This window comes from Podarcis raffonei, chromosome 18 (assembly GCF_027172205.1).
Source record: "Podarcis raffonei isolate rPodRaf1 chromosome 18, rPodRaf1.pri, whole genome shotgun sequence".
Classification (NCBI taxonomy): Eukaryota; Metazoa; Chordata; class Lepidosauria; order Squamata; family Lacertidae; genus Podarcis; species Podarcis raffonei.
Window position 1 is genome coordinate 10,955,175 of NC_070619.1, and position 16,625 is coordinate 10,971,799.

General features: G+C 47.7%; 2 protein-coding genes across 5 annotated transcripts in view; both read right to left on the minus strand.

Moving 5' to 3' along the window:
- Window positions 1-1,377: 1,377 nt before the first annotated feature.
- Window positions 1,378-8,466, minus strand: DOHH (deoxyhypusine hydroxylase). Of its 3 annotated transcripts, none has more exons than XM_053372599.1 (5): window positions 8,417-8,466; window positions 4,857-5,163; window positions 3,821-3,897; window positions 2,856-3,093; window positions 1,378-1,937 (listed from the first exon to the last, which is right to left on the minus strand). In XM_053372599.1, the coding sequence occupies exons 2-5, from the start codon at window positions 5,128-5,130 to the stop codon at window positions 1,621-1,623; spliced, it is 906 nt and encodes a 301-aa protein (XP_053228574.1). In that variant the 5' UTR covers window positions 5,131-5,163; window positions 8,417-8,466; the 3' UTR covers window positions 1,378-1,620. The 3 variants fall into 3 exon arrangements, with proteins under 3 accessions (XP_053228574.1, XP_053228575.1, XP_053228573.1); XM_053372600.1 differs by lacking the exon at window positions 8,417-8,466 and adding an exon at window positions 8,392-8,412; XM_053372598.1 differs by lacking the exon at window positions 8,417-8,466 and adding an exon at window positions 5,478-5,498.
- A 3,639-nt stretch (window positions 8,467-12,105) lies between these two features.
- Window positions 12,106-16,625, minus strand: part of LOC128405689 (protein unc-13 homolog A) — a 124,073-nt gene continuing 119,553 nt past the window's right edge. For both annotated transcript variants that reach the window (XM_053372559.1, XM_053372558.1), the window contains one exon: window positions 12,106-15,579. In XM_053372559.1, coding sequence (XP_053228534.1) covers window positions 15,288-15,579 — 292 coding nt within the window. In that variant the 3' untranslated portion in view covers window positions 12,106-15,287. The remainder of the gene's footprint in view (window positions 15,580-16,625) is intronic.

Below are 16,625 nucleotides of genomic sequence, written 5' to 3' on the forward strand. Positions count from 1 at the left end.
AGTCCTTCTGGCCACATGACCCAGAAGCTGTATGCCAGCTCCTTCGGCCAGTAAAGCGAGATGAGCGCTGCAACCCCAGAGTCGGCCACGACTGGACCTAATGGTCAGAGACCTTTACACAGAAGCAAAGGATTTGCTTTCTTGCTTAGACCACAGGGGATGAATGAAATAAACACGGCAAACAAGACTGCAGTCCTCATTGTTTGTGGAGTAAAAGGCTGGTCTAACAGGGGAACTTTCTCAGCAGGGGGCCGGTCCACTGTCCCTCAAACCTTGTGGGGGGCTGGAGTATATTTTGAAGGGGGGAAAAGTGAACGAATTCCTATGCCCCACAAATAACCCAGAGATGCAGTTTAAATAAAAGGTCACATTCTACTCATGTAAAAACATGCAGATTCCCGGACTGTCCGCGGGCCGGATTGAGAAGGCGATTGGGCCGGATCCTGCCCCCGGGCCTTAAATTGCCTACCCCTGTCATAGCTCATAGATTCTCTGAGTTATTCAAGCCCTTTCGCCACGACAAGGCAGTGATCCATGAAGGGTTTTTTTTTGGGGGGGGGGGGGTTCAAATGGCCAGAATTCGGAGATATTTTTTGACACCGCGCTTTGCCATCGGCCTCTGGGGAGCGGCTCCGGAAAGCTTTGACATTGAAAACGGGTTCTGCCAAGCCTGATCTGCTTTTAAACGTTTAAGCCCCAGTAAACCTAATCCGCGATGGTTTTTGGCTAAAGGAGGTTGCTTTCACACAGAACCTAGCCTGCAATATTCCCTTTCCCCCGAAATCCCTTTCCGAATCATCCTTCCACAATCCTCTTATTACTTTGTGTGTACGAAACCGATTCATAATCCTCTCTCCAGCTTGGCATCTATTGGGGTGGGGGTTGGTCCTTGGGTGTCCCCCTACTCTTTAGTTATGTACTGATTTTATATATATAGATAGATAGATAGATGATAGATAGATAGATAGATAGATAGATTGATATATTGTTTTGAAGCTGGTGATTTGTAAATTTTGGATGAGGTCTGAGGGACAGTGGACCGGCCCCCTGCTGAATGAGATTGAGGAATGAGATTATCACCCCTCTTTTATTGTCCATTCCGGGTCGCCCAGCCACTGCCCCAGTGTCCTTTCCTTTGGCAGATCAAGAGGAGCAGGTGACGGCAAAGGTGGCAAGGTTTTTCGCTGGGGCAATCGGAATAAGATCCACCACCTGACCATTGACTCAAAACCCTAAAATGTATTGTATATAACTGCCTTTTTATTTCTATTCTTTGTATATTGTAGTGTTGTTTTATTGCTACGGCCAACGGCTGACGCAAATAAAGATTCATTCATTCGACACTGCCGCAAGGAAGACTCAGTTTTCAAAGCGATATAAATACGCGTGGACATATATTTGCAAAAACGAGAGAGGGGGAAACGGAAAAGGCACCAGATCCGGAACAGAACCCGCTATCGAGATGTAGGTACCCGTTACGCACCAACCACCGAGCAGAGAAACAGGCCGCAAATTAGAAACGGAGGCAAGATGTCTTGCGTCTCCCCGTCCGCCGCTGCGGAAATCCAAACCGGGATGAGATGGCGGCCGCTGAGACCCGGCCGGCTCCCTGCGCCCTTTTCAGTCCGATTTCTTCAGCTTGCTCAGCCCGTCGGGATACTGGAAATCACCGCCGTTCTCATAGTCGTAGATGTCCAACGCCACTTCGCAGCTCTCCCGTACGACGCGCTCCTTGTCCTGGGTGTGGGCTTGCAAGGCGGAGAGGCAGGAGGCCCGGGCGATGGAGCCCAGGGCCTCGGCGCATTCGTGGCGCACCATGGGGCTCTCGGCGCCGTTCTCCAGCGAGGCCGTCAGCTGCGGGACGCTGGCCTCGTGTTGCATCTGTCCCAGAACGTAGGCGACCTCGTGGCGGAAGAGGGCGCTGCCGCAGCGGAGGCCTTGAGGATGGAGGGGAGAGGAGAATCGCAGTTCAGGAAAGGGGCTTGAGGACTAGCGCCTTGCGTTACCTTTAAGAGCCAGAGCTTGTAGTGTTCCCAATAATAATAATTTATTATTTATACCCCACCCATCTGGCTGAGTTTCCCTAGCCACTCTGGGCGGCTTCCAATCAAGTGTTAAAAACAATACAGCACTAAATGGTAAAAACCTCCCTAAACAGGGCTGCCTTCAGATGTCTTTTAAAGAGAAGATAGCTGCTTATTTCCTTCACATCTGAAGGGAGGGTGTTCCACAGGGCGGGTGCCACCACCGAGAAGGCCCTCTGTCTGGTTCCCTGTAACCTCACTTCTGACAATGAGGGAACCGCCAGAAGGCCCTCGGAGATGGACCTCAGTGTCCGGGCAGAATGATGGCGGTGGAGATGCTCCCTCAAGTATACAGGACCGAGGCCATTTAGGGCTTTCAAGGTCAGCACCAACACTTTGAATTGTGCTCGGAAACGTACTGGGAGCCAATGCAGATCTCTCAGGACCAGTGTTATGTGGTCCTGGCGGCCACTCCCAGTCCCCAGTCTCGCTGCCGCATTCTGGATTAATTGCAGTTTCTGGGTCTCCTTCAAAGGTAGCCCCACGAAGAGTGCGTTGCAGTAGTCCAAGCGGGAGATAACCAGAGCATGCACCGCTCTGGCCAGACAGTCTGTGGGCAGGGAGGGTCTCATCCTGCATACCAGATGGAGCTGCCCTGGACACAGAACTGACCTGCACCTCCATGGACAGCTGGGAGTCCAAAATGACTCCCAGGCTGCGCACCTGGTCCTTCGGGGGCAAAGTTACCCCATTCAGGACCAGGGATTCAAATTCTGGCCAGAGCCGCTGACCAGGTGAAACCTCTGGCCAAAGAGAAGTGAGAAGACTCACCGTCCGCCAAGGCCAGGACGGCCGATTCCCCGCCAACGTTGCGCAGGGCAAACATGGCCCGGTATCGCTCAAACAACGGCCGCGAGTCGTCCAGCAAAGCCAGCCGCAGCTTTTCCACGTCCGCCTCCTCGGACGGAGGCGCCGGGTCTACGGAGGAGTAGGGACCGGAGGACGCATCTGACGGGTGCTCCCGAAGCCATTCCAGTCTCTTCACGGCCAGCTGACACGTCTCTGCCACCTGAAAAGGATGGAGGGGTGTTTTTCAAGAACGTATATTTCGTGAAAAACATGAAATACATTTTTTAAAAAACCAGAAGCATTTTTACTTGGAATTATAGGCCAGGATATTAATAGGCAAGATGTTTAACTGTTTTTATACGCAACAACTGTGGCAAGAGTATTGTTAGCCCAGAAATGGAAGCGTGAGGAAATTCAGATGAAAGAAGAATGGCAGATGAAATTAATGGACTACGCCGAATTGGACAAAACGACAGGAAGGATTCGAAACCTGCGGGACCAGAGATTTACAGAAGATTGGAAGAAGTATATGAATTATTTGAAGAGCAATTGTAACCAACAAATTATGCTAGTGGGACTACAAGAAGTTTTGTAAGGAGAAATATACGAAGTGTTTACAAAGTAGATAGAGATATTGGTCATGAGTTTGAAATGTAATAGGGAAGGTAAGAAATGCATACTAAGAGATTAGATTGGAAAATGTTCAGACAGGACGGATGGAAGTCAAAAAATTGAATAAGGTGTAAAAGTACGTTTAATTACTGTTGAAAATGGTATGTTTAAAAAACTAATAAAAGTGTGTGTGTGTGTGTGTGTGTGTATGTATATATATATATATATATATATATATATATATATATATATATATATATAAAGGAGGGAGGGGTGTTAACTTTTTGGATCGGGTCAGGTTCGGGGAAGAATTGCAAAGGAGTCCCTGGATTTACCTCGACGACAGGGTCTTCGGAGTATTTTTTCAGGACGTCTAGAACTTTGGGGTTCCCAATGGCACCCAGCGCCTCACCTGTTGAAAGCAGTGGGAGAATGAGATACGAAGGTGGAAGCAGGGTGTGTGTGTGTGTGTTATTAATTTTATTTGTTTATATCCCTCTCTCCCGCTGTTGACCCCACGGAGACACGCGGCGTAATAATAATAAAAAGGTGCGAGATCTTAAAATTGCTGAAGGGGCCACAACTCATGCAGAAGGTCCCAGATTCAAACTGTGGAGAGCGGCTGGCAGTCAGTGCAGACAGTATTGAGGTCGATGGACCAATGGCTTTATTCAGTTTAGGCAGCTCCCTAATAAACCAACCCCAAGGATAAGAATCCTCTTATGCAGATAGTCCCAGATCTCCAGGAAGTACTGGGAAAAGACTCCTGGGCAGCTGTTTCCAGGTAACAACACTGAGCTAGATCCCGTGTATTAGTAGTAATAATAATAATAATAATAATAATAATAATAATAATAATAATACTTTATTATTTATACCCCACCCATCTGGCTGGGTTTCCCCAGCCACTATGTGTGGCTTCCCCCCCAAAATATTAATATACAAAAAAAAAAAAAAAGGTAAAGGTAAAGGATCCCTGACAGTTAAGTCCAGTTGCGAACGACTCTGGGATTGGGCCAAGGGAGCCGGCGTTTGTCCGCAGACAGTTTTTCCGGGTCATGTGGCCAGCAGGACTAAGCCACTTCTGGCGAACCAGAGCAGCGCACGGAAACGCCGTTTACCTTCCCGCCGGAGTGGTACCTATTTATCTACTTGCACTTTGCTTTCGAACTGCTAGGTTGGCAGGAGCAGGGACCGAGCAACGGGAGATCACCCCGTCGCGGGGATTCGAACCGCCGACCTTCGCATCGGCAAGCCCTAGGCTCTGTGGTTTAGACCACAGCGCCACCCGCGTCCCATAATAATTCATCAAATGTTAAAAGCGTTCCCCAATCCAGCCCCCTTGCGGTCTGTCAACACAGCCTCTCTTACCAGCTTCATGGCGGACCATGGCTTCCTGGCTAGCATCTCGGAGAACGTCAATAAGGACTGGAATCGCTCTCTCGTCTTGCATCTGCCCTAAGCAGTAAGCCAGTTCGTGTTTGAGGAGCGCAGAGTCGTCCCCAAAACCTCGGCTGATCCACTCAATGGCTGTAGCCCCCCCTAGGTTTCTGAGGGTAAATAGCGCCCGGAAACGGGCTTTTAGGGGTTGGTCAGCGTCCACCAGCGTCCGGCCAATCTGTTCAATTTCCTTTTCTGTCACCATGGTTGCCCAGGCAGGAGCTACTTCAAAAAATACCTAAAGGAAGAGAAAAGGAGGGTGTTTTTTTTTTTGGTGAAAGACTGTGTTTCGGAGAAGCCCAAACTCCCTCCCCCTTTAAAAATACTTGATTGCATTTTAAAATTTGCATGGCAAGAAAATAAATTGATCGTTGCATTCACATAAACAGAAAAGAAAGCTATACAGGAACGAAATGTGAAAAAAGTAAAAATTAAACAACATAAAGCTTTGGGGAAGAAAACAAAAATTTATCATCAGAAACACAAAATTATTTAAGGATTACAAACAATCGTTTGAATGTTTTATACCCAAAATTCCAAGAACGACATTACCTTCATATTCACTTTTCTTTTTCGTCACATTCTGATTATTCTCCTAAACTGGTTTGAGTCCCTTCCAAATTATTTTACATTCAACTTATCTGTATTCCATAACTGAAAAACAAAGTTCCTTTATATCTGTGAAGTTAGTCTAGGGCACAGCCAAATGTTGTTGCTGGAACCGTATTTTATTAGATAGTTATTACATCAATCCCATTCTTTTTTCTTGTCACCTGAGTGGTTTCTTATTAATTCCATCGTTTTAGCGAGTTCAAACTTTTTAGCGAAGCCCAAACTTTGCAAAGTTTTAGAAAGATGGGTTGGAGAAAACAGGAACCAAGCAATGTCTACTCAGAAGTAAATTGCAATCAGGGTTTATTTGATTTAAATCGAATCGATACTAAATCACAATTTAAATCACTAGTCAGTAAGACTTGATTTATATCTTCTTCTTTTTACAGAAAGACTCATTCTTGCTGGTATCATCTTAATATTTACAAACCAGATGAAGCTTTCATTTTTGGATTGATAAATTTTCAGAGTAGCTTTTACAGTTATATCAAAAATTACCGATTTGGTTCTACTCTTAGAAATACATAGACAGGAAATTATGAAACTATTGTTATAGGTTTAATAAGTTAACTGTTTATATTTGGACAACGTTTCTGCTGTACTTTATTGGAAGGAGAAAACTAATCATTTCCTTAGTAACAATTTAAACAATTTATTTAACTAAAACAATAACATTATAGCATATGTATCCATGTTTGTTAACTGATGTGGCTAAACAATTTTTTTTAAAAAAAGACACAATTTAGACTCAGTTTAAGCACACATGAAAAACTTAAAACAAATCCTTATTTCCTGATGGACTATAATGTAAAATAGAAAATCTTTAGAAAGATTTTTCCTCCAAAAGGATTTTATTTTAAAAATCCAATTTAAATTTTAAAATCTGATTATTATTTTTTTAAACCATTGATTTTTATCCACCCTGAATTTGCACTGAATTCAAGCAAACGTCCAACTCCTTCGGGCCATCTATTTTTGGAAGGTGCCAAATTAACACGAATTGCAGTTGGTTTAATTTTTGCTTGTTTGGCTTCTGTGGGGTAAACAAAACGATTGGATCTCTCCCATTGCAGAGGGCGAAAAAGTTCCAGATCCAAAATTTTCTGGGGAAGCCAAGCCGAGTCACTGGTAAAATTCCATTTCACAGTCACCTGCCGGCAACTCTGAATATGATACACACATAATTGTTGACTCAGGAGACGGTTTGGCTTTTAAGTCTTGGAAGACGCCCATAAATGGGAGATTTTTTATGTTATTGCTCAAGCATGCAAATTATCACCTGGCCAAAGCATTTTGGCGAAAACACTCCCAGGTATATGCTGATGCAAAAATTTTTTTAATTACTGTACCGGTAAGGTACAGCACAGCCCAACTCATCCAAAATCTGTTGTGATTCTCAAAAGCTTCTGGAACATAGTATATGATGAGCTTAAAAAAATGTTTAAGCATAACTTTATAAAAAATACAGAAGCTTTTCTACTAGGGATAACGGACGCAGGTATAGCAAGAGAAGATGAGAAAATATTCCTCTATGCCACAGGAGCGGCAAGGATCCTAATTGCTAAAAACTGGAAAAAAGAAATTGTGCCAACAAAAATGGAATGGCAAGACAAACTGTTAGAGTATATTGAACTGGCTAGATTAACAGAGGCAATAAGAGATCACACTAGACAAGAGTTTCAAAAAGCATGGGGGAAATGCACAAAACAGTGCCCTAAAATTCATACCTGGACTTGTTTCGATTAATGTCTGCAGGAGACTTTATGGATATTTAAGTTATAATTAGAAAAATCGTAATAATTATTCATAAAGGAAACAGCTTATAAGAAGTAAATAAGGATGCCAGAAACAGGATAAAGGAAGTCTTTTATTTGGTTGTTTGTATTGCTGTATATTATGCCTGTTGTTTGTTATGTTTGTGTCTGATGGAAGTGGATTTCTGGGTTGGGGGGTGGGGGGTTTGTGTTATGTTGTAAATAAAATTTCCAATAAAAATGTATTTAAATAAAAACCCACAAAAAAACAAAATCTGTTGTGATTCGGACATTTTGTGGGTCAGAGGTCTGGGTTAATCCTCTAAAGGCCAAAGAAGTGGGGAGAAAGATGTAATTTGCCTTCAAACAAGCAGCTTTTTGCTCTTGCCCAGTGAGAAATAGAAAACAGAATATAGAAAATGCATGCTCAGAACCACTCTCTACGCCAGAAATAAACTTTTTTCTTGAAAAACTGTTAAATGTGATGCAATTTGGCCTTGATTTGTTAAAATTTGGGAAGCTTAATAAACAGGTGCAAATCAGAAGTGGCCTAGGCTGTTAACAAGCAAACCTATACAAATCAAGGCCAGAGAATGCACAAATCTATGCAAATCATTGGCAGGCAACTTCACTGTATGCTTTTATTAACGTTGATTTTTCTTATGGGTAATTTTATAGCTTTATCTGTCTTTCTTTGGTAAACCCTTTAGAGCGGTTGCTTTTTGCAATCAAGCAATGTACAAATTTCATGAAACCAACAAATAAACGGTATTATTATTATTATTTTAAAAAATCATTGGCAGGCACCAAAATAAATTATATGCAAATACCTGTAAACCTATGCAAATTAACAAACGCATGTAAAGCTATGTAAATCAGCAAGGGGGTCCACGAACGTCGCCGGCAGCTCAAACAGAATATGCAAATGTATGCAAATATATGCAAATCAGCAGCAGCCAAAATAAAAATATCAGCTTTGGCCCAACCCATAAGCCCAAATCCACCCCAAAATCCCCCCCATTGTCCCCCCAACCTTGGGTAGCTCCCTTGCCCCCTCCCATCCCGTCTCCATGGCAACAGGGATGCAGGCGGCTGCCCACCCGCTTTGATGTCTATCCCACTCACCTAAGTCGCACGCGTTCTAAGGGAGCCTTCTGCGCCTGCGCGGTAACCGGGGAAGGAACGCCCGCTCGGCGATGAGGCGGCGGACGGAACCAAGTACCACGAGAATGTGGCGGGGGGGCAGAATGGTGTAAACGGCCCTTTTTCTCCGTATTTCTCTTCTTCTCCTTCTTCTTCAATTCAGAGGGGCGAAGCGACAAAGTTTTTTCGCCAGAGGCTGCCTCAAATGGTCCTTTATTCCTTTCTTTCCCCCCCACCTCCGCTTCAAATGGGTGAGTCCGAACGGGCGAAGGCCGCGAGAGGAAATGGCGGCCTCCGGCGCATGCGCGTTGGTAGGGAGACGCCCGCGTTGCTCCGCCTTCATTCCGTAAGGCTGGGCGTGGCGATAGACTTATGGCTATAGACTCCCGTGCAGCTCTGAGTTTCCGGGTTCAGTTTGGAACATTGCATCATTCGCTGTTGCAATTGTGGATTTTGAAAGTCTCTCTCTCTCTCTCTCTCTCTCTCTCTCTCTCTCTCTCTCTCTCTCTCTCTCTCTGCTTGCTTCTTTAATTTCTTATGCCTCTCCATATTTGCACATTATATTAATTTTGGGGTGGTCTTCAGCTACAAGGGAGGCAATTTCAAAAGTCTATATAAGGGCTTTTGCACCATTGTTCTGATTGTTCTGAGCAGGGACCCTGTTGCAACAGTTTAATAAAAATCAGGCCAATAATAATAATAATTTATTACTTATACCCCGCCCATCTGGCTGGGTTTCCCCAGCCACTCTGGGCGGCTTCCAACAAAACACTAAAATACAATAACCTGTTAAACGTTAAAAGCTTCCCTAAACAGGGCTGCCTTCAGATGTCTTCTAAAAGTAGTTATTTTTCTCTTTGACATCTGGTGGGAGGGCGTTCCACAGGGAGGGCGCCACCACCGAGAAGGCCCTCTTCCTGGTTCCCTGTAACCTCGCTTTTCGCAGGGAGGGAACCGCCAGAAGGCTCTCGGAGGTGGACTTCAGTGTCTGGGCAGAACGACGGAGGTGGAGACGCTCCTTCATGTATACGGGACCGAGTCCATTTAGGGCTTTCAAGGTCAGCACCAACACTTTGAATTGTGCTCGGAAACGTATTAGCCTCTTCCCAATTTTCTCTGGTTGGTGTTATGAGAATTATAAGGTCTAAGATACAAAATAAACCAAGCAAACACATAAAGGTAAAGGGACCCCTGACCAATAGGTCCAGTCATGGCCGACTCTGGGGTTGCGGCGCTCATCTCGCTTTACTGGCCGAGGGAGCCGGCATACAGCTTCCGGGTCATGTGGCCAGCAGGACTAAGCCGCTTCTGGTGAACCAGAGCAGCACATGGAAACACCGTTTACCTTCCCGCCAGAGTGGTACCTATTTATCTATTTGCACTTCGTGCTTTCGAACTGCTAGACAGCATCTTACAAAGCAGAGACATCACCTTGCCAACAAAGGTCCGTATAGTTCAAGCTCTGGCTTTCCCAGTAGTGATGTATGGAAGTGAGAGCTGGACCATAAAGAAGGCTGATCACCGGAGAATGGATGCTTTTCAATTCTGGTGCTGGAGGAGACTCTTGAGAGTCCCATGGACTGCAAGAAGATCAAACCTCTCCATTCTGAGGGAAATCAGCCCTGAGTGCTCGCTGGAAGGACAGATCCTGAAGCTGAGGCTCCAAGACTTTGGCCACCTCATGAGAAGAGAAGGCTCCCTGGAAAAGACCCTGATGTTGGGAAAGATGGAGGGAACAAGGAGAAGGGGACGACAGAGGACGAGATGGTGGGACAGTGTTCTCGAAGAGGCCAACATGAGTTTGACCAAACTGTGGGAGGCAGTGGAAGACAGGAGTGCCTGGCGTGCTCTGGTCCAGGGGGTCACGAAGAGGCGGACAATATTTGCTTCTCAATATTCTCTGCTTGGCCTCTGTTATTTTCTTCTACCAATAGAGAACCTACGTAAGGACTCTATACGGGCTCTTGGGTACCCCATAAGGGAAAAGGAGCAGTTTTTCTTATAACACTTTGATTCTATGATATTGGCTGTTTTGTTCTCCAGGGCATGTGACCTGGGACTCGGGGAAACTAAAGTATTAACCACCACCAAAGAACAGCCAGGCCGCCCGGGTAAAGCAATCAGTCACCATTATCAGGTATCCTGGCAGGCAAGATTTCTGCTGTAGACCTGCCTCCTTCTGTGATGTATGTATGATGTTTTTTGGGGTGGTCTTGGGCTACAGGGTGGGCAATTTCAAAAGTCTATATAAGGGCTTGCGCACCACTGTTCTGGGTTCCTCCTCCCTCCTGCGTGGGGTGAGCAACGGTTTAATAAAGAGGCTTACTAGCTGCTTTGCTTCTCAATATACTCTGGTTGGCCTCTGTTATTTTCTCCTACCAATAGGGAACCTACGTAAGGACTCTATACGGGCTCTTGGGTACCCCATAACAGAAAAGGCAGTAGTTTTTTCTTCTTATAATGAAGGAATGGGTTTCTGCGCAGTCAGTTTAAAACTGACTCAACCTCCCCTTTTCTTCTTAAAAGGTAAAGATACCCCTGCCCGTACGGGCCAGTCTTGACAGACTCTAGGGTTGTGCGCCCATCTCACTCAAGAGGCCGGGGGCCAGCGCTGTCCGGAGACACTTCCGGGTCACGTGGCCAGCGTGACATCGCTGCTTTGGCGAGCCAGAGCCGCACACGGAAACGCCGTTTACCTTCCCGCTAGTAAGCGGTCCCTATTTATCTACTTGCACCCGGGGGTGCTTTCAAACTGCTAGGTTGGCAGGCGCTGGGATCGAGCAACGGGAGCGCACCCCGCCGCGGGGATTCGAACCGCCGACCTTTCGATCGGCAAGCCCTAGGTGCTGAGGCTTTTACCCACAGCGCCACCCGCGTCCCCTTTTCTTCTTAGCATTTCTAAAATGCTTTAACTTGAGCTGTTGAGCAAATGCATAAGAAGAACACAGCTGCATAAACAAGGCTCTCTCCTTTATCAGTCTGTGACGATAAGGATGGCCTTGTCCACTCCAAAGTGAAACAGGGATGACACTCTAGGTCTTATCTTACCACAACCCTGACGCACAGACGTAAGTCCGGGAACAACGCCAGAGCGCGTTCTCGGAGATGATGACCTCTTCCTCCAAGATAAGAGTAGGAAGAGGAAGATCCTTTTATGGTCAGAAGTACAGGAAGGAATTCCCTTTTATGGTTAAGAATACCAGAGCAGGAACATATGTGATGTCAACCTGCGTACATAGGCTGACGTGGTTGGATTCCTGGGGAAGGAGGGAGAGGGTGCCTGGAGGGTATATATACTGCATGAAACTTCTCATTTCTTTGGACTAGCTGTGGACTCACCGCGCAAGTGCCTTCTGCTATCCGGAGTGCAGAATAAACTCTTTCTTGGAATCAACCTCACTGTCATTTGACTTCCTTCCTCCTGTCCCAGAGCAACGCAGACCCAATCGGAGAACTCCAATAAGGCTACAATAACACCCAGAACTTGAGCTCCTTCGGAAAGGAAAAATCACACTTGCTAGGCACTCCTTGGACGCAGAGAGGACAGGTTAGAAACACAGGAAAAGAAGCGTTCGTTTTTCTTTTCTTTTTAATGTCAGTTAATAAAATATTTGTATAGAGCCCCAAAAGTTCAAAATAGTGCAAAACATCTCACTATCATGCATCGTTGGTTTTGTTTTTTTGTTTCAACTCAATCCACTTCAGGTAAGTAGGAACAGAACAGATAATGACATATTTCAAGACGTGTGCATGTGGTCCACAACAGGATAATTATTAACTTGGTTCTGAGCATCCGGGATTGGTATTTATTTATTTCACTCTATTTTTTCCCCGTCCTTTTTTAAAATTATTAAATCATCTGTTTCTTTGTTTACTTTCAAGTACATGCCGGACAGAAATTATCGAGAAGGGAATCGGTTTGGTTCAGAGAGGGGGAAGGTTGGGGGGAAAGAAACACGGATGAAGTCCGTGGGGAGGAATCCGTAATCTAAACCGCTTAGATGTCCCTGTCGATGTCTTCTTTTTGTTTAAATTACTATTTTTAAAAAAGTTCGGCGGAATGCACACCTGCGCAGGTATACGACTTGGGGTGTTTCGTGTGTGTGTAAACATTCAACTCAAATTCCGACACTTTGGTCCCGGGCAAAATATTATGGAAAGGGTATCTTCGGAAAAGAGGGGGAGCTGGAATGAAACCGCTTTGGGATGATGTTCTCTCCTAACGGGTCCTGGGGACGAAGGAGAGGGTCTTGGAAGAGGCCGTCTGCAGCGGGGGGGACAAAGGACAAGAGGGCACCTGTTTCCCGCCAGCTCTGGACCGGAATTGAGTCTCAGCTTCAGCGCTGATGGTAGAGGACGTCCCTGTGGAGGTTGACCCACTGCAATGAATGGACCTCAGTTAGACAGGTCCTTTCTCTGAAATGGGTGCAGTGAGGATGCTAGCCGGAAGCAGGTAAGCCTAGGCTGCCTTGCTTGGGAGGGTCTGGCTCTGAGCTCAGAATTGGGCTGCTGCAGTGCTTGGAAAGGGGCCCTCCAACATTTCTCCCGTGAAAATAGGGACGTCCTATTCCGTCCCCTCCAACGTTTCTCCCCTGAAAATAGGGACGTCCTATTCCATCCCCTCCAACGTTTCTCCTGTGAAAATAGGGACGTCCTATTCCATCCCCTCCAACGTTTCTCCCCTGAAAATAGGGACGTCCTATTCCATCCCCTCCAACGTTTCTCCCCTGAAAATAGGGACGTCCTATTCCATCCCCTCCAACGTTTCTCCCCTGAAAATAGGGACGTCCTATTCCATCCCCTCCAACGTTTCTCCCCTGAAAAGAGGGACGTCCTATTCCATCCCCTCCAACATTTCTCCCCTGAAAATAGGAACGTCCTATTCCATCCCCTCCAATGTTTCTCCCCTGAAAATAGGGACGTCCTATTCCATCCCCTCCAATGTTTCTCCCCTGAAAATAGGGACGTCCTATTCCATCCCCTCCAACGTTTCTCCCGTGAAAATAGGGACGTCCTATTCCATCCCCTCCAACGTTTCTCCCCTGAAAATAGGGACGTCCTATTCCATCCCCTCCAACATTTCTCCCGTGAAAATAGGGACGTCCTATTCCATCCCCTCCAACGTTTCTCCCCTGAAAATAGGGACGTCCTATTCCATCCCCTCCAACTTAACTTTCCTTCCTTCCTTCCTTCCTTCCTTCCTTCCTTCCTTCCTTCCTTCCTTCCTTCCTCTTCTACCTCCTTGGTCTCAGTGCACTCCTTGTGAGGCTCAGCTTAGGGTCACCCTGTTTCAAGAAGTAAAAAAATCTGGACTCAAAAAGTTGTGGGGTTTTTTTTGGGGGGGGGATAGTTGTTGAGCTGCTTTTTTAAGGAAAAGTGGGCTGATTTCCCAAGTCCCAGACATCTGGCAACCCTACGGAACTGGAATTAGTTGGTTCCGCCTGTTTCTCTGGCGCCATCTGCTGTTGACCTCCCAACCTACCACCAATGGCCACCAGCCGCCTCTGAGCTCCACTGAGCCGCAATTTTATTTCATTTTCTAAAAAAGGTTCTACTTTAAAACCCCTTCTCTTCGCCATCGGCTTGCTCTGCTTCTCGGCAGCGCTGCAAACCGCAAAGAGCTCGGCCCGTGTTGCGAGACCTTGCTTCTTTCCAAATGCTGCCGGTTAGGGTGTGTGTCTAGCCCTAGGCTGCCGGTTCGTGCGGGAAGCACTGAACTACATGGACCAACACTCAGCCGCGAGCAATTCCACCACGACCACCTCTGACCCAACCTGGAGGTGCCGTGGGACCCAAAAAACTCCTTGCCAAAACCTTGGGAGAGCGCAGCTGCCGGCCAGAGCAGGAAAGAGCTGTGATTGGGACAGAGGTGGCCATGAGTCATAGCTGTCAACTTACAGATTTGAAAATAAGGGACCAGCAGCCTCGGAAATAAGGGATCAGCAGCCGGAATAAGGGATTTTCCGGGCACAGGTATGTTCGACTTCTGAGCCCCTCCGAGCCAAAGGCAGAAAGCCCAGCCAGCAGCCAAACGAAGCCTCAAGCGGTGGTTCCCACAGCGCAGCAACCCGGCAAAGGGGATGCAGCAAGGAAAACCACCGTCCCCTCTCCGCTGGGAAGCGCTGAGCAAAGGCAAGTCCCCAGGCAACGCGGCCGATTTGATCGGCACAAGGCATGCAAGCTCCACCCCCCAGTCCTTCTTAGGCTCCTTATTGGGTGAGCAACGCAGCCAAGCAACCCAGTTGGAGCCTCCCTCCTCCCTGGCCAGCAGGGAGGGAGGGAAAGGAGCTGCTTCCTTTGAAACCCGGGAAATTGAAGGGACATCATCAATAAGGGACAGCAGCAGGACACCACGTTGGGATAAGGGACTGTCCCGCCAAATAAGGGACGCTTGACAGCTATGCCATGAGTGCGAAAGGGTCTGTCTTGGGAAACATGCAGCAGGACCTTTGGCCCCCGTTTCCAGAAATGTAGCGTCTCAGCGCCAGAGCCCTGTTTCCCTGCAGGAGATTCAACCGTGGGCATCTTCAGGTAGGGCAGAGAATGCCCTTTTCTCCAATGCTGGACTGGAGGGGCCAAGGGTCCTGACCTGGGGGGGAGGCTACCCTCTTTTCCCTCTGCCCCATAGCGGCTAATACTGAACAGATTTGGCAATGTGTGTGTGTGTTTGGAGGGTGTTTGATCCTTGGCAGTGGGAGCGAGGCTCCCAAATTCAGGGAGGAAGGAGAAGGCAGGGATCTCTTATGGCTTCGACATGGCTGCATAAAAGAGGACGGGAGGTGATGTTAGGAGGCCATGGGGCTGACGGACCACAGGACTGGGAGGGCAGGGAGAGGGCAGGGCACAGTGGGGCTTAGCTGGTGCTGCCCTCCTCGGCCGAGCGCGTATCCGACTTCAACTTGACGAACTCCTTCGCCACCTCGTCGTTGTTGCGCTGCGAGAGGATGCGCAGGACCGTCAGCCCCGTGTCGTCCATGTGGATCCGGCGGCCGAGGGGCAGCCAGCAGGCGCAGCTGCCCCTCTGCAAGAGGTCCTTTAGCTGCAGGATGGCAATGCCCACCGTCCGGTCCTCGCGGGCAAAGCAGTAGTCCTTCACACAGACCTGGAGCTCATAGCATTCAGGGCCTGTCTCGGTGCCAAGGGCGCTGCGGGAGGGAAAAGGTGGATTCAGCTAAAAAGGTAAAGGGACCCCTGACCATTAGGTCCAGTCGTGGCCGACTCTGGGGTTGCGGCGCTCATCTCGCTTTATTGGCCGAGGGAGCCGGCGTACAGCTTCCGGGTCATGTGGCCAGCATGACTAAGCCGCTTCTGGCGGACCAGAGCAGCGCACGGAAACGCCGTTTACCTTCCCGCCGGAGTGGTACCTATTTATCTACTTGCACTTTGACGTGCTTTCGAACTGCTAGGTTGGCAGGAGCAGGGACCGAGCAACGGGAGCTCACCCCATCACGGGGATTCGAACCGCCGACCTTCTGATTGGCAAGTCCTGGGCTCTGTGGTTTAACCCACAGCACCATTCAGCTACAGAGCCACAAATAGAAAGCTTTGAGTGCGTTTCGAGCACATTGCGCAAACATGTTATTTCCTTGACGTCTGAGGGGAGGTTATTGCACAGGGCGGGCGCCACCACCAAGAAGGCCCTCTGCCTGGTTCCCTGTAACCTCGTTTCTTACAAGGAGGGAACCGTCAGAAGGCCCTCGGGAGATGGACCCCGGTGTCCGGGGTGGAGACGCTCCTTCAGGTATTCTGGGCCAAGGTCATGATAATAATAATAAATAATAATAATTTATGCCCCGCCCATGTGACTGGGTTTCCCCAGCCACTCTGGGCGGCCTCCAACAAAAGATTAAAAATACATTAAAACATCAGTCATTAAAAACTTCCCTATACAGGGCTGCCTTCAGATGTCTTCTAAATGTCCGATAGTGGTTTATTTCCTCGACATCTGATGGGAGGGCACCACCACCAAGAAGGCCCTCTGCCTGGTTCCCTGTAACCTCGCTTCTCGCAGGAAGGGAACCCCCAGAAGGCCCTCGGAGCTGGACCTCAGCGTCTGGGCAGAACAATGGGGGTGGAGACGCTTCTTCAGGGATACTGGGCCATTTAGGGCTTTCAAGGTCAGCACCTACACTTTGAATTGTGCTCAGAAACGTCCTGGGAGCCAGCGTAGGTCAGTCTCACAGGACGGAAG

Coding starts and splice junctions, on each gene's coding strand:
- DOHH (XM_053372598.1), bottom strand. Junction 3,898..4,856: donor CATGGTCCGCCATGAAGCTG/GTAAGAGAGGCT, acceptor TGCTTTCAACAG/GTGAGGCGCTGGGTGCCATT. Junction 1,938..2,855: donor CGTCCTGGCCTTGGCGGACG/GTGAGTCTTCTC, acceptor TCCATCCTCAAG/GCCTCCGCTGCGGCAGCGCC.